This window comes from Natator depressus, chromosome 4 (assembly GCF_965152275.1).
Source record: "Natator depressus isolate rNatDep1 chromosome 4, rNatDep2.hap1, whole genome shotgun sequence".
Lineage (NCBI taxonomy): Eukaryota > Metazoa > Chordata > Testudines > Cheloniidae > Natator > Natator depressus.
The window spans coordinates 44,037,255-44,055,176 of NC_134237.1; the positions used below are offsets into that span (position 1 = coordinate 44,037,255).

The 17,922-nt window shown below is 41.9% G+C and overlaps 1 protein-coding gene across 4 annotated transcripts in view; it reads left to right on the forward strand.

Annotated features, from left to right (window-relative positions):
- Nucleotides 1-3,103: 3,103 nt before the first annotated feature.
- The window catches only part of INTU (inturned planar cell polarity protein), a 107,977-nt gene continuing 93,158 nt past the window's right edge, over nt 3,104-17,922 (forward strand). For 2 of the 4 annotated variants that reach the window (XM_074950839.1, XM_074950838.1), the window contains exons 1-2: nt 11,047-11,180; nt 15,989-16,581. In XM_074950839.1, coding sequence (XP_074806940.1) covers nt 11,065-11,180; nt 15,989-16,581 — 709 coding nt within the window. In that variant the 5' untranslated portion in view covers nt 11,047-11,064. Of the gene's footprint in view, nt 3,582-11,040; nt 11,181-15,988; nt 16,582-17,922 lie in introns of those variants that run through there. The other 2 variants (XM_074950837.1, XM_074950836.1) reach the window with 2 other exon arrangements.

The following is a 17,922-nucleotide window of genomic DNA, read 5'->3' on the forward strand; positions in this document are numbered from 1 at the left end:
TCCCTCAGCGCTCCTCAGAGCTTATACATACAATGGCAGCATGGCTGGCTCCTGCTTATGCTGCCATTGGCAACTAAGCACTGGTTGTGCTCTTTGACTCCTTTAAGGAGAGTAACAAAATGTTTTAGGATTAGATGCTGCTGCTCTGAGCAGTATTAGTTAATCTCTGTTTTTTCTGTCCATTGTAATCCACACAGGAGATGGAATGTACCACTTAGAACAGCTATTTCCCAACTCCTTCCTACTCTCTTTTTCTGAACAGCCCCTTGGCTGTGGCAAATATTTTGTAAGGAGACTGAAGCAGCTACATGAAAGAGGGGAACAAAACTCATGACCTTTCCATTTCTCCCTGATGCACACCTAGTGCAGGAGACACCATAGTGCAACCAGGTGTGCTACACCTTAAAGTGGGTGTGTCTTGGCAAGATAGGGATGTGACCAGTGCTCTGCCCTGCACACCTTCCAAAGCCAGTGTGGTGGGGAGTGCAAGAGTCTCTTCTAAGTGTGCTCAGCTAAGTAGCCCTGGAAGTTAGTACCATACATTCATCATGCCTCCAGCAACTGCTACTTGGGCACCACACTTCTGCATAACCCTCCACCTCCCTAACAATACAGACCTGGCTTTAAAGATCACAATAAAGCCTTTATGGGCATGAAGATGAAAGATACATATACAAAAATATCTAATTACATACTTTGTAATAGTAGAATTCTGAGGAGACTGTCTCTCTGTCAGAATTTCTGACCCTTACCAGAGAAAGAAGTTAGGCACTCAGACATTAGAGATATCTCACTCCAAATTAATATGACATTAACTCTAACCACCTAGCAATAGTGATTCTGCATTCATCACCTCCAGGCTGGACTATTGCTACTCAATCAGTCTGGAGCTGAAGGCAAAGACTCCAAGAAAAGTACAGCTTTTCCACTACATGATGGCCTACCTCCCAAGAGGCCATGTTGAAGACAGCAGAGCAGCTAACATCAGTTCTCCACAACTTTCACTGAGTTCCTGTTCATTATCAGATCTGTTTCATGGTAGTAGTCCTGGTCTTTAAGGACCTACTGGACTGTCTTAGGAATCACTCCTTTTTCAGTGCTGTGCTGTATTTACTATGATTATCTTGCATACTATGGCTGAGAGAGACTAAAGAGACAATAGCAAGGATCTTATCAGCTCATGGTCACAAACTGTGGAACTACCTATCACTGGAAATCAGGATAAACCCAAGTCTTGTTAAGTTCTAGAAATGATGCAAAACTCATCTCCTCATGAAGACATTTTGCAAAGAATTAAGCAGAAGAAAAACCTGGCTTCCATCATATGAAAGACTATAATTTATAAGCAGGAAATGAGAATGGCAGAGGAGATGGTCCTCAATCCAGATTTACACAATTTACTTAAATGGAGCTGTGTTTGATGTAAAGGAAGCATTGCATTCTGTGATTCAATAACCATGTAAAAGCAACTAGATTCTTTCATAGAATCATTGGAAGGGACCTCAGGAGGCAATCTAGTCCAACCCCCTGCTCAAAGCAGGACCAATCCCCAACTAAATCATCCCTGCCAGGGCTTTGACAAGCCTGACCTTAAAAACCCCTAAGGAAGGAGATTCCACCACCTCCCTAGGTAACCCATTCCAGTGCTTCACCACACTCCTAGTGAAAAAGATTTTCCTAATATCCAACCTAAACCTCCCCCACTGCAACTTGAGACCATTACTCCTTGTTCGGTCATCTGGTACCACTTAGAACAGTCTAGATCCATCCTCTTTGGAACCCCCTTTCAGGTAGTTGAAAGCGGCTGTCAAAAAAAGACTAAATAATCCCAGTTCCCTCAGCATCTCCTCATAAATCATGTGCTCCAGCCCCCTAACCATTTTTGTTGGACTCTTTCCAATTTTTCCACATCCTTCTTGTAGTGTGGGACCCAAAACTGGACACAGTACTCTAGATAAGGCCTCACCAATCCCGAATAGAGGGGAATGATCATGTCCCTCGATATGCTGGCAATGCTCCTACTTTTACAGCCCAAAATGCCGTTAGCCTTCTTGGCAACAAGGGCACACTGTTGACTCATATCCAGCTTCTCGTCCACTGTAACTTCTAGGTCCTTTTCTGCAGAACTGCTGCCCAGCTGCTTGGTCCCTAGTCTGTAGTAGTGCATGGGATTTTCCGTCCTAAGTGCAGGACTCTGCACTTGTCCTTGTTGAACCTCATCAGCTTTCTTTTGGCCCAATCCTCTAATTTGTCTAGGTCCCTCTGTATCCTATCCCTACTCTCCAGTGCATCTACCACTCCTCCCAGTTTAGTGACAACTGCAAACTTACTGAGGGTGCAATCCACGCCATCCTCCAGATCATGAATGAAGATATTGAGGAGTATTCAGTTTTTTAATTTTTTGTTTGTTTTTGTATTCACAACACAGCCAACAACACCCTAGGTTGGATGAGATTCTGTATCTTCTATTATTTTTCATTTTTCATATAAATTTGTAATGAGGAAGAATAAAACTGGTGGGTGTAAGAGTATTCACTATTGCAACTGCTAGTAAAATATGTCAAAAAAAGATTTTCTGACATTGCAGGAGCCCTGGCTGAGTTGAAAAAGTTGTTACCTGAAGGATCTAGAGCGGCCAGTAAAGAATTGTTTTCCTTTATACAAAACTTGAGTTCATTTCCACAGGCCCATATCTATTTTTTCGTTTGGGGGGGATAGACTGACAGCAGCATCATATCATATTAACAGCATTCTTCAATTCCTGGCTACTTTACAAGGGAGGCCTGTTGCTATAGCTGACAACAGACTGTGAAGCAGTTCATAATTTCAGTTCCTTTTAGATTCACAGGATTCGGAAGATAAGGGGTCATTATGTCCTTAGAACCTAAAAGTTAGTACCCTTTTTTTCATGGAACAAATAATTGATTCCAGCCCAGCCGTTTTGGACTTTGACCCTCAAAAGTCACCTTGATCCCTAGCAGACGATGCGTGGAGGACTTTAGGACCAGGGGAAGTCCGAGAGGAAGCAGGAGAATTGAACAGCTCCCACCTGCTCGGTTTGAATTGCCTTCGAAGTTTCATCTGCAGATTAAAAGTTTGCCTTGGAGGTTGGAGCAGTAGCGTCAGCCGCAAGTGACTCTCTCCTTCAGGTAGACACCGGGCCCTTCCTCGAAACATTCAGGAAAGCTCTTAAGTGAGCGCTGGTATCTGCAAGCATCGGCTTTTGGGAGAAGGAGGAGAGATTCTCCTGCTCTCTGGAGGCAGAAGCTGTTCGACTCATGTTTTCTTTGGATCACAGAAGAATTGCTCTGAGGGAACATTCAATCCTTCCTCTCTGCTTCTCCTGAAATGACAAGCTTGCTCATTGCTCTGAAATAGCTAACCCGTACCGGTGCAGTCATGCAATTGATCACTAGCACTTGGGGAGAGGGGCTTGCGTGAAACCTGGCGGGCAGTTCTGTGTCTGCAATGAAGTGGCCTTTCCTGTGCAGCATGTTCAGCGTTGGCAGGTACAGCATCCCGAGACCTGTCACCAGGAATCTGGAGGATCTGGACTCAGTGCAAAGTATCCTGCTGCACAGGTTAGTGTGAGGGGGAGGGGAGCTGAAAGGCAGGCGAGGGAGCTCACAGACCCTCCCTTTCCCACCAGGCACTCAGTTCAGACTGGTGAAGAGCTGTTTTGGTTTTTAATGCAATTAAAAGGCATTGGCAATTCTTGTTTTCCACTTTTTTTCTAGCTGCTTCCTCTGGGACAGGAGCAGCCGGATCTGAAGTCCCCTCTGACCCCCGTACACACACAGGCAATAGGATCTCCTGTAATTCCACTAATATGCTGTGATAAAGGGAACTTCTCCAACCCCAGCTCTGTAGGCACTCCGGAAAGGGGTGTATGCTAAACTTAAAAAAAATCTGGAAGGGCTAAGAACTACTGTGTGACACCCTCAGCCACTGAGCAACGAGCTTCCGTTATAGAGAAAGGTAAAGAAAGAGATCATCTCTCACTGTGCTCATTGCTTAGTTTACAGACCCTACTCCTGTGCATGGCACGCTCTGGCTGTGCTGTAACAGACACTTGATACTTACAAGAGGCAGCAGTTCAGTGCAGTAACTACTACCGCTCTCAGAACAAGGAAAACATTAAAACTGGGAGATGCAGTTATTAACTTTCCGCTTTCTCCAGGAGGGTGATTTGTGGGCAGAGAGTCTTTTGTTGTTCAGACAGGAAATGAGAATGTGCTGTTTCCCCTTTTTTCTGTTATTCAGTCGAGGGTGGGGAAATGTTTAATGTCTGACATACAAAAGAAACATGCTCGATAAGAAACCCAAACTTTCTAAGCATTATAGGAGCTGTGCGATTCGGAGACATGGGGGTAAAATGGATTGGATGCAGAGAATATTGAGCCGGGGCTGTTTGTGTCGGGTAAGCAAGAGGATGGGAAGAATTTTTACTTTCTTAATGCTAAAACTAAATAAAAGGGCTGGCTGATTTTAGAATAATTAATCATTCTTTTGTTTAGCTCCCTGTTTTAAGGGTACTGGCATTTCCTGTAGTTGCCACATAGAGATGGAAGGAATGCTGTATTGATACACTTTGTAAGGGTACTATAAAAATCTAAGCAATACAATTGAAGGGATTCCGGGGCAATATACAGGCTTACACTTAATAGAAATGTTGGCGGGGCGGGGGACAAGAGGAATCACTTACATGATCATCTTGAATTTTTTTGCTTTAAAAAAAAAAAAAAACACAAAGCTATGCCAGATGGGAAATCGTCTGCACCTTTTAAGTGAGAGTGCAGGAGGAACGTTGAAAAGAAATTGCTTCTTTTCCCCCTTCCCCGCCCCCCGCTCTCACCATCCCTAACATGCGATTTTCCAGTTTTCCCGAAAGAAGCACTCACAATGAGACCTTATCAAAGGGGCCCGTAAAGAAAGGACGCTAAAAGAGATTCCAAAGACCATTTCCCAGCACTAACTAGAAAAGGCTCTTGACTAAACCACACGTTACAATAGGAAAATGATTCTATTGAGCAGTATTTAATAAAAGCTCATAAGTAGCCTGTGTCTAATAGAGCATCTGTTTCTCAAAACACACTTTCTGCTCAATGACTTTATTTGCTATTGCAAATGAAATGCTGCAATCTGTCATGACAGTGCCAGCTCCAAATAGATATAGCTACTGAAACCTAATTATTAATACAGCAGCTCTGTAGCCCAAAAGACAAATCTATGCAACTGAAAAAAGTTTAAAATCAATATCTACAAAATTGTAGCTATGAAAATAGAGACAAATACTACCCTGGAAATAAGTAGATAGGGAATTCTGGAATAGATCTGCCCTCATATCGCATTGTGAAGCAACTTTATCTGAATTACAGATAAATGCTCCCATATGCGACTGGGGACCCTCTGAAATCTGAACGGTATGGATGCATTTGTCAATGACTGTAAAGCTGAGTGGGTGTTGTGGGTTTTTTTAAGCCACAGTAGCAAAATGCTGCCCAGTAGTATTTCTTATTTTAATTTACTTTCCATGCACTGGAGTACTATTTGTACTTACATTTGCATTTTGACTGACTGCAAAGAATCACTATATTCTTTGTGCTTAACCTATATACCATAACTAAGTGATCCTAATAAAGGCTGTGGAATTTAACCAAAAAAAAAAAAGCAAGTTTTGGAAAATAACTATTTCAAATTATTACTACTTTAAATGCTAATAGGCAATGGTTGCTGGAAATTAAAGTAGTTGGTGTCTCGATAAAATACTCCCCCAAAGGAGTCACATAGGTTGGTGTGGTCTTCCTGATTTTTTTTCATATCTGTCTTCCAATATTTTGTTGTTCTTCTTACCTCTTACTTCACTGAGGACACCAATGAGAGAGGAAAGGGAAAGAGGCAAAAAAAAAAGGTGAAATCTGCATTTACTTATTTTGTATGTGGTATTTGCAAACCTGAAGGCGTTTTCCTCAAACTTTCTATTATTTTCTGTCACAAAGGCAGCCTTCACTCTGGCTTTAGGTTATCTTAATTTAAATACACTAATTTAAAATGAACACAGTTCCCCTGTTAAATTCACCTTGCCTTGCAGTAAACTGTCCCCACACAATACTTGCAGCAAAGTTGTGAACAAAAGGTTTTATGATGCTTGTTTCTTTGCTTTTATAAAGTATTAAAGACCTGAAAGTCCATGCCACTCACCTTTCAAACACAAGCTTTTTTTCTGTTTGTTTTTAACCTTACATTTTTTTTCAAATTTGTATGTCTTCCCTTTCCTGTTTTGCTGAAGATGTCCCTTGGAGAACACAAATGTACCCCTACATTGAAAGGGCCAGGGTAGTGAAACTTTAACAAAAGAGGGTTGTTGTTTTTTCTTCCAACTTTGTTTCAGTTATTTGAGCAAAGTAGGCGTTAACAAAAACAAACAGAATCTTAAACTAAAATGAAAATCACTTCCCTGCTCCACTGTGGTTTTACTTGCTTGGTATTTATAATATCATATTCCTACTAGTTCTCTAGTTGACCATAGAGTCTTCCAGGAGAAAAACAAGTAGAACAGACCTGAATTTCAGATGTTACAAGATTTTTTTGCTGCTTTTATTTATGTCTTCTCCCTTATCTTTAAAGAAACAAAATTTGTAACTTCAAAGTCCAGTGGAAAATGGGGGAGAGGGAGAAAGCTGGGGACCATATAAAATGTTGTTAAGTGTTGGCAGTTAAGAAAGGCACATTCTGTTGTAGTCAAAGCACATTCATTGTTTGCTATGGTCTATTTATGCTGGCTATACTATGTAAAGGGGACATAGAGCTGGCAGATCCAGCCACCAGGAAATTGTCCTGGCTTGAGGGAATCTCTACATGGTATAGAGCCAGCAGCACAACAGATCTATGCAACATTTCCCCCCCTCAATCCCCCCCAGCCTCTGACATTGGGGGTGTAGATGGAGAGGAAAGGGTGTAGCTGAAAACTCTCTGAGCTCTAGCTATTCCTGCAATGGTCCTTCAGGCTCATAGGTAACAGCCATGAGTTAAAGCAACCCTGGCTGGCCCCAAATACAGGCGGTGCAAAGGTGGCATGCAGCCACCATGTCATCACTTTCAGTCCTGCATGGAGCGGAATTCAGCCACACCCAAGACCCAGGCCTGTGTCTTGTCTACAGTAGCCAAAGAAATCATGCTGGCATCTTTCTAGCAAATTATGTTTAATCATGGTTCCTAGATAAGGTGTTAAGATTGGGCCTTTTGACACAACAAGACCAGACTGTGCTATAAGAGAGTGAGGGCACTTCCATATTTATAAAAGCAAAACAACGAGTCTTTATCCTTCTACTACAAAAGAGAACACATATTCTGCAAATGCCAGACTTTCCTTTTGCAACTTCCCATTGGAAGAGCCAATTACCAATGAATAACAGTGGAGAAAATAAATTTGTTAGTATCTAAGGTGCCACAAGTACTCCTTTTCTTAGTGGAGAAAATAATACTCAAAAGGAATAGTTTAATTTTCAATTTAGTCAATAACTATCTCTATTTTCATTTATATAAAGTAATGCATTAACCAGTTGTCTAATAGGAGATAGTTATTATATCAGTACCAATGACAGCCTGTGGCAGAACTCTTGCCATCCGTTTGTTGTTAATGCAGGAAGCACTGGAGAGAAGGTTCACTAGACTTCCAAGTCAAGAGTTCCAGTCCAGCTAATCATGTTAAATATAAAGGGTCTTCCATATGAATGATTATTTCAAAGCTGCTTATAATTTTTCTGTATAGGGAATGGTGGCAGGGTTTTCCCTTCTACAGAGATCTTATGGGAAATTCTGTCTTTATTCAAAAAACATCCTGCTGTGAGAGACAGTGCCTTTCCTTGGTTGTTTCCACAGCAGCAAAAGTCATAAATGTTTCAGAAAACATACTTGGGAGATTTGCCACTACTGCTTTCAGTAGACCAATGTTCTATGGTGCTTTGCTCCCTAATACGGTTAACCCTGTAAAACAGCAGAACATGGGCTTTCCTTCTTTTGCAGGGGGAAGCCTGTACTTCTCACTTGTTGAATTAACAACTGGAAACAATTAACCGACCCTTGAACTCAGTGAAATTTAACATAACGGAACCATCTGGCATAGACTATCACTTCTCAACAGAGACATTTTCATGTGCTGTTCACTGCATTAAAGGTGCTAGCAAATATAAATGGAATTAAGCAGGGAGGGATTGAATATCTCACCTCCATCTCATTATTAAATCCTGATTTCTTGTGTAATATTCCATTTAGAAAATCACTAGACATTGGGTAATTTGGAGGCGTTCGTGTGTCTCCTGTTTATCCAAACTGTTTTGTTTTGATGAGGTGAATTGCTTGAGGAGTTGGGGTGGGAGAGTTTCCCCTCCTGCTTCTTTGGAAGTAATAAAAGAAGGCAAGTCAGAGTATATCTTGCCTTTATGCCATGTCTTAAAATTACCAATTGCTAGTCTAAAATAGAAGTCAGAGGTCTGAATTTGTTTAAGAATTCTCCACCATTAAGATTGGTATACTTTGAGTGAAATTTTTATGTCACCTAAGATAGGAAAAGCCTATCACTTCCTATCCTGAAGCTGAATGGAACAATTAGGGGTTTTTGTACTACTATGTTTTCTTAATTTTCTCTTATTTTCTTCCATAAGAGCATATATACATGTATCCTTCCCTATATGTGGATGGAGTTGTATGACTAAACCCATATACTTGCATTCAGTAGATAACAGGCTTTTACTTTTAGGAGCAAAAGCACAACTCTTGCCTAGAGCCTACTTCAGAGGGACCACAAAATTCTAGTCCGAGATTTCTGTAACAGTTCCAGTTGAAAAGTTAGTTGTGTAGCTAAGGAGACGTGTCCAAAGCACTCCTTTGTCTGTTAATTCACTTGGAATCCTTTGTTCACTTAGTTAACATTTTCTGAGACTGTCTCAAGTACAGAAGTTTCACACTAGAATCTTACACCTACTGCAACAAGATCCAGCAGTGTAACGTCTAGATCTTCAGAACACAGATCAATTCCACAGTTTTAGAAATGTTCCAACAAGTATTTTCCATCCCATTCTGCATGTACCCTAACATCCTGTTGCATTTATTGACTGTAGCTGTGCATCCAGCATAGGTTTTCATTGAACTGTCTACTGTGACACCCAGGTTTTGAGTTGATAGAACCCTGTTGGATGCCTTAATTTTTTTCCTCTGATGTGTATTACTCTGCACTTGTTGACATTGAATTTCATTTACAATGTGTTGCTCATTTAGGTCTCTGAAGTTCTTCACTCCTCTGTGGTTCAGACTAACCTAAATAACTTTGTGTCATTTGCAAACTTACTACCTCACTACTCACCCGCCTTTCAGATCATTTAATAAATGTATGAAACCTTGAGGCACTCTGCTGTTAACCTTTTTTTGCCATGGTGGAAACTGTCTATTTAATCCCACACTTTCTGTCTCCAAGCCAGTTTTTGATATATGGTGATGATTTTGCTTCTCACCAAGTGCCTACTTAGCTTCTTTAGGAGCCTCTTGTGCAGGACCTTGTCAAAGGCCTTTTGGAATTCTCAATAAATTGTCAGCTAGTTCTCCTTTATCCACTACTATACTGATGTGTTCAGAGAATTTTAGATTACTGAAACTCAGCCAGATAACATGTTAAAACTACAACTTGCCTTGTCTGCAATGGAATTTCAACAATTAGCTAACATGTTAAAAACACCCTTTTTTCCCCTCCTAATAAAAGGTCTCATGCATTGTCTGGACTGGGATTTAAAGTTGTGATATTAACATGTTAACTTTCACATGCTAACTAGCTAACTAGTACATTTTAAGTATACTGTAATGGCACACTGCTTTTAACAGGTGCTAAATTGGTCAATTCAAAGCCTAGGATTTCCCCAAGGCTTCAACTCAGCCAATCTAGCAGGTTAAAGGCAGTAGTTTTGTCTACACTTCTTAAATTCTAATCTAGATAAGGCCATAATGAAAAACTACCATGAACCAGCCAAAGCCTTTGCCAAAGATTAAACTGCTGCTGTGGCAACTAATCAATAAGCTTTAACCTTGTAGTGTGTAGACCTGAACCATGTTTACAGCTAACCATACCAGTAATCAGAGGGGTAGCCATGTTAGTCTGTATCCACAAAAACAACAAGGAGTCCGGTGGCACGTTAAAGACAAACAGATTTATTTGGGTATAAGCTTTCATGGGTAAAAACCCACTTCTTCAGTTCGTGGGTAAAAAAACCCATGCCCAAATAAATCTGTTTGTCTTTAACGTGCCACCGGACTCCCCATACCAGTAATGTGTTACAAAGAAAATTCAAAGCTGTAGTGTGGAAAGGGCTTTAAAGTACATTATTAACTAGTAATTGCATTAGATCTGAATTGAAAATAATTTCAAGGTTTTAACATCTGCTTTTTTTTTTTTTTATTACTGGAACAAGATCTATGGTTTGGGAAAGGTTTAGAGTTCCTTAAAAATGAGCTGGATCCCAAAAATGTTTGAAAACTATTACAGGCCACATGAACGTCCCAAAGTGACCCTTTTCATTTTGTTTGTTTGTTTTTTGAAAACTATAATTTCACATGAAGCAATTTGTAAAATTAAAGCTGATTCCATGTAAACATTTGCTTCTACTGAGTCAACCATATTGATGTATTATGTGCCTTCTAGCAATAAGCAAGCCATCAGTTAATCCCAGATATTGGTTGTATTTGAACACATGCTTGCTTTTGGGATAGCAGGTGTAATGGGGAATCACTACTGGAAATAATACCCAGGTAGGAGCCTGAACCCGCCGGCGCTACCCGGTCGCTGCTGCAGCAGGAGCTGCCTCGCCGCCACCGGCCTCTCTCTCTCACCAGGGCTTCTCCCGTCTCCATGGCACCCGGCCGGCGGCACCAATAGAAGGGCGGGGCGGGCATCACGTGCCCCCCTCGTGCTTCCGGGGGTTGGTATCATGGCGGCCGGGGGCTGCTGGGCTCCGTAGTGGTGAGGTGACATCGCCCCCCCCCCCCCCCCCAGGCATGGAAGAGCCGCTGTCCCTCGAGATGCCCCGGGAGCTGGCGCCGCGGCAGGAGGGGGAAGAAGCTGCGGGCGGCGGCGGCGACGACGACAGCAGCAGCGAGACCGGCTCCTGCTCTGCATCGTTCTCCGGGGGCTCTGAGTAAGGGCGCCCCCACCCCCATGGGCCTGGGGCAGAGAGTGACCGTGCTCTCTGGCCCTCGGGAGGGAAGGACTCAGATCTGGCCAGCGTGCGCCGTCCCCTGGGGTCAGGCGCTGCAGCCAGCCAGCCAGGCTGGCTGGCGTCCAGGGCGCCAGGTGTGAGACAGCGCACCTCGGCATCCTAAGGCTCCTGACGCCCAGCTCCATTCAGGAGAGCTTGGATTTCACGCTCCCCTTTTCCACTCTTCAGTTGTGAGAACTCGGGCAAATAGCTTCACTCTCTGTGCCTCTGTTTCCCACCGTAGAAAAGGGATAGGAAAGACCTCCTGCACTGGTGTCCTGTCAGAAAGTACTTTGGGGCGGAAGGTACTGTAAAAGGGGAAATGGTCTCATTGACTTATATTTGAGTCAATATAGGGAGGTTCAGTTAGTCAATTTCTGTTAGTCTTATTAATAATTTAAATAGCTCCCAGAAGGGGAGTTGGCTGTTTAACTGTAATAACAAAACTGTTACAAATATTACGTTTAAAATAACTATTCATGCATAAATATGGATGTGCTAAGTATTATGCATTTCCGTAGATTGTGGCAGCTGGGATCTGAAAACCTAAAGTTAGGCTCTTAAGTCCATATTTAGATACCTAGATAAGTGGTAAAAAGAAAAAAGAAAAGGAGTACTTGTGGCACCTTAGAGACTAACCAGTTTATTTGAGCATGAGCTTTCGTGAGCTACAGCTCACTTCATCGGATGCATAGCATATCGTGGAAACTGCAGTGGTGTAATTTGCTCCTAGGAGCTTCTGTTAATTTCAGATGGCTACAGCTTTTGTTATTTTAGGGTTACACAGTTGTCCGTTCCCCTAGCTAAAACATAAAATATGTTGATTCCCCCCTTCCCCAAGTTTTGGGCAGAAAACGGATTTATTTATTTTTTACTCTGTTTCCAAAACATTGTTCATTTTGTGCTGGTGGTAAGGTAAAGCCCGGTCTACACTTAAAATTTAGGTCGACGTAGCTACATCACAGGTATGTGAAAAATCCACATGTCTGAACTCTGTAGCCATGCTGACCTAACCCCAATGTAGATGCAGCTAGATTGATGAAAAATGCCTCTGTTGACTTAGCTACTATTGTTTGATGTAGACTGTGGCCTAGTGTACACTACAAGGTTAGGTCGATTTAAGCTGCCTTGCATCAACTTAGCTGTGAGAGTGTCTTCACTTAATTTGACTCCCGGTGATGTAAGTGAGTGCTGGATTTAGTAACCTCACCTTCCTGAGTGACATACAGTCATGGTCAATGCAATGTCAGTGTAGACACTTCGTGGCTTACGTCGACTGTTACTGGCTTTGAGGAGCCGCCTCATAATGTCCCACACTGACAATACAGTTGATACAAGCACTTCTGGTGAGGATGCACACCATGAACACAAGGAGCCACGTGTGCGTGCGCACAAGCGATTTAATAACTGTGATGGCTGTATGCTGACATAAGTTAGGTCAACATAAATTTGTAGTGTAGACATGATGTGCCTGTACAGTTCCGTAGTGTAAATGTGGCTTGAGTTTTCTGTGACTCCTTGCTATGTTTGGTGGAATGAGTAAGGGCCTCAGTCCACAAAAGTAGCAAACACCTTGAAATCTACAGAAACCTGTTACTTCTGCACAGCTAACCTGCGTCCTGATCCTTTCCCTGGCATCAGAATCCTGAAATATCCTTGCTACTGTTGTCTAACCTTCCTTTTGATTATACTACTCCAGCCTCTGTTTTAGTGACTATTTTAGCTTAAGGCTGGAGTAGCAGCCTCAGAGTAGTTCTGCTACTACAGTATAGTCTGGAAGTATGTGTAGGATTTCTTCTCTTCCAGAAACATCAGTAAGATTCACAGTTAACACTCTAATGAGATGCATAGAAGCAGTGTATGCTTCTTCTGGAGGCAAATCCTGTTCCCTGCAGATGACCATCTTGTAACTAAGGGCAGGTCTAAGCTTAAAGTGCTGCATCAGTGCAGCTTCGCTGATGTAGTTGTGCCCCATAGCGCTTTAATGAAGATGCTATAAGCCACTGGTGGGCAACCTGCGGCCTGCACACAGCCCACCACTGCTCTGAGCCAACAGGAGCGAGCCTCTCCCATCAGCTTAGTTAATCCATCTCCGCAACAGGCCACATCAGAGTTTGGGAGCCAGAGCTCATGGCTCGGCGGCAATCAGCCTGGAAGCACTGAGAGCCTTTTTCAAGCTGGAGTTCTTGGAGCTTCCAGGCTCCCTGCTGCAGAGCCAGGGCTCCCCAGCTCTTCAGCATAGATCCTAAAAGCCCTGGGTACTGGTCTCCCCAGCAGCCCACCAGGCAAGCTGGCAGAAAACCAGGCAGGGTTCTGAGGAAACCCTGTCTGTTTCATAAGAAGTTTATCAAAAACAACACATTTCCACAAAACATTTCAACAAATTGGCATTTTCTGCCAAAAACCTGTTTCATCAGGAAATTCCATACCAGCTGTAGTTGCCATGTTTTGGTTGTGATTCATATGCACTAAAAACCTCTGGGACCTCTTTTCTCCTTTCCCCATTTGTCATTGTGTGGGTAAAATTCTGTTAAAACCTTAATCTGTTAGTATAGATTTCTTTTTGTTTAGAAAGTAACAAATATGTGTGTGGCTAGACAATTATTGGAAATATTACTATAATAGTTCTAGATTTGGTTTCAGCAGAGGGAGAAGAGAACAACTAGTGAAGATAAAGTTAGTTTTTGCACAGTATCATGTGGACTAATGGTTGGAGGTTGAAGTACTTCACTATGTTGCATAGCTGACCTATGTTCTTAATTTGTAATTTTAGAATACAGACTATTTTTAAAAGCAGTCCTATTTCTGTCTGCCTCTATTGTTTTCAAAGTTTTTTGTTTGGCTGTAAGATCAGAGCACGGATTATACATCCATCCATCCAAGTACATCTTTATTCATATTTTTACCAAGAAACCTGGACAGACGTTTTGTAGCTGACTCTGAAAGCACAGCAGTGCTAGTTAGATGTAATTCATAGGTTTCAAAGTGTAAATTTGTATGAAAACTGATATCCTGCTCTAATCAGTATATTGTCCCAACTACTTCAGTGTCAAAATCCCTACTAATGAACCAAGGACATTCATGTTCATGCCTACTTCTCTAACAAATTTCATTTCTTGAGGCCATATTATATTGCGGGGGAGGAAGAATAACTTCCTATGTTCAGCTTATACAATTTCTTTCAAATCTTTACCCAGGAAGGAAGAACCTTAGTGGATGGGTGAGGCTGTGTAGGTCGTGTGGCCCCATCATCTTGCAGATCCATGGGGAAGGAAACTCCCAGGCCTATACAAATTTGATCCCTCTGCTGCTGCTGCTCTGCTTGCTACTCCCTCCCCAGTTGCAGTGTTCCTGTGGAAGCTGGGGGTATGAGGGTGGGAAAGACATGGAGACTCAGTTAATTTTTCCCCCAAGCAGCATGAACTTGTGTGCAGATGTTTGTTTGACTACAGATGGCGAATGCTGTGCAGAATGACTCCTTCTGCCACCAAGTTATTTATATTAGCAATTAGGAGTCCAGCTATGGGCTAGGACCCCATTAGGGTAGGGGGCTGTACAAACATAGAAAAAATATATTCCCTGCTTCCAAGACGTTACAATCTAAGGGCTTGTCTACGCTGGCACTTCACAGCGCTGCAACTTTCTCGCTCAGGGGGGTGAAAAAACGCCACCCTGAGCGCAGCAAATTTCAGCACTGTAAAGTGCCAATGTAAACAGTGCACCAGCACTGGGAGCTACGTCTCTCGTGGAGGTGAGTTTTTTAGACTGCTGGGAGAGCTCTCTCTCTCTCTCTCCCAGCGCTCTGCTGTGACTATACAAGCCATGTTAAAGCGCTGCCATGGCAGCGCTTTAGCGTTGCCAGTGTAGACTAGCCCTAAGTAACCAAAACTGTGAATCTCCCTCAGAATGGCTCTCATGGGGTCTCAGGAAGGAAAAACAGTATCATGGAGTTCCTTCATAAGCATTCTATCGGAAATCTGTCCAGATGGAGTCACCTCAATTGTCCCTTAAACCTTCAGTTATATAGCTGACTGTATATAATGTGCTTTACTCACCTAAACCCATGGAAACCTATATTACCATAAAAGTACTCTTAATTTAGACTGACTGTGGAACTAAGATTGTACTGTTATCAGTTCTAAATGGAAGCTTATTTTATTGACACTTAAAAATAAACCCAGTTGGGATAGGGAAGGGAGGTGGAAATCTACCCATAAACAAAGCATTAATAGTCTGTTATTGCTAAAGTACACTTTACTAACTCAGTTTTTATTTGTATGCTGTTCATAAATGCCATCAATACAACTGTTCTTTCTGATGGCTTAAGGGATGAACATGGGAGAGAATGGACAGGATGTCATTCTTGTTTGACTAAAAGAAAATCCCTCACTCTGATGGATAATGGTTACTTATTCAGACATGGCTTTGAAAGGAACAGTTCAATGAAATTGGCTTCTGTGAATGATGCTTTTGCAATGGATGAACAGTAAGACACTATGAAAGGCTACTTCAGACTCTAGAAGGGCAGTTGTGGTTTTCTGCCCCCCACTGCCCACTTTTTTTTATTCCTTTCTCCCTGTAAGGATTTTTATATTCAACATGATCTAGAGCACCAACACCATAGAATTTCAAGAGGCAGACATTTTCTCACCCCCTCCCCGAAGTAAACAAATGTAGTTGGTATTGCTGTCTTCCTTGTCTGCGTTAGCATTTAATTCTCTCTCTCTCTCTCTCTCTCTCTCTCTCAGCGACCTTGAGCCTGAATGGTTGGACAGTGTGCAGAAAAATGGGGAATTATTTTATCTAGAACTGAGTGAAGGTGAAGAAGAAACTCTTCTTCAAGACATCTCTTCGGAGGTGCCTGCAGGGAATCATGTCAGGTTCCGTGAAAATGAAGCTGAGGTTATTCAAGAGGGATCACGAAAAGAAAGAAAGAATGAACCCAGACTGAAAAAAATCACCAAAATTTTAAAAAAGAAAAGCCTTTTACCAAAGCATTCTGGTAAGAAAGGAACTGGTGGTAGTGATGGGCATCCTTCCGGCCCAACCTCCATACTGAAACACCAATCCACTCAGAAGGTGGGAGTCATAGTCCAGCAACGGTACAAAGATGTTTGTGTCTATGTAAATCCAAAAAGACTACCCAATGCTGGAGCAGGGGGAAAACTCAAGCTTCTGGAGGCATTGGTAGGGATTGTTCATCAGTCTTCATGGAGCAGCAGAAGAGCTGAAAAGCAAGGAGAACAAGACAGAAGCAACAAAGAGATCAATGAAGAGAAGCTTGTAGTTCATGGCTTGGTCCCAGGCAGCTCAGCCATAAAAACAGGTCAAATCTTGATTGGTAAGTAATCCAATGAACACTGACATGTGCTTACTCCCATTAAAACCAATACAGATACTAATTTACTCTTCAAACTGTAGCAAAACCTAGACTAACAAGCATTTTCAGTAGAGGGATAACTTAAATATTTCTGAGATTTTAAATCTATTTGAGCTGGTCAGCTCATAACTGAGGTTCTACTGTAACTGGAATTTAGTTGAACACAAAACGGCGTATATAACTTATTTTTATTAAAAAAGCCATATGTTTTGGATACATAAACTTCTCTTATCAAAATATGATTCACATTTACAGCTATCTTATAATAAGTTTAGGACCCAACAAATTTATATTAAATTCAGCTTTCATTTTAAACAGGTTTATCTTCTAAAAGAAAAACATTGTAACTCGAAAAAAAAAAGTGGATTTCAATTAAAAAAATCCAATGTTTTTATTAAAATTTTTATCCACACTGAGCTACAGGCACATAGGCTATTCATAGATTACCAACAAGCAATGAATGTATCTTTCCTGGCGTGCTGCTGTGGTTTTCTGTTGGGTCTTGGATCACTGGGGGAAATTAATGCAACTCTCTAAGCAGTTGAAGAAGTCTGTAGGCGTAACATGATTGGAGGGGGCAGGAGTGGGCCTGTATATACTAGTTTTGACTGGGTTCAAGAGGAGCAGCAAACAAAGGCCCCAAACTGTGTGAAGGATCAGCCTGAGCTGATTCAGAGTGAGGTACTGTGGAAAAAAAGAACTAATAAACTAGTGTATGGGCCTATGAGAATTCCATGCAGATAAGTATGATAATTTCACCATGCCTGGTGAAATTAGCCTGCATGTCGACTTTTGGTTTTGTAATACGTTTTTTCTGTGTAATCTTTTTGTCCTACATAAATGTACTGTGGTGTTTGAAAATTGATTGGTCACTGGTAAACCTGTCATAGTTTCTGGTAGATAGTAGAACTGCAGGTGCTGGACTAAAGTGAGACTTGCTTGGAGAAGCACTGTAATTAGGGTTCCCAATTTTCGTTGGATGTATTCCTGGAGGTTTCATTGCACGACATAGTCTTTAATTAAAGACTAATCTTTTATTCCTGGAGACTCCAGGACAGTTCTGGAGGACTGGCAACCCTAACTGTAACTTGCAAGGAAATTACAGCCTAAATCCACAGTCTGGAGGGAGAAGGACATGAATTCCCACTCTGAAACAGGGACCTGAGATCTGAGTAAGAGTGCCCTCAAGGAGACTAAAAAGGGATCAGAGATGCAGTTATCCCCATGGCCATTTTGGGGTAATCCAATAAGACAATCACTGTGTGCTCCAAAGTATGAAGCTTTGAAATGTGTGTGTGTGTT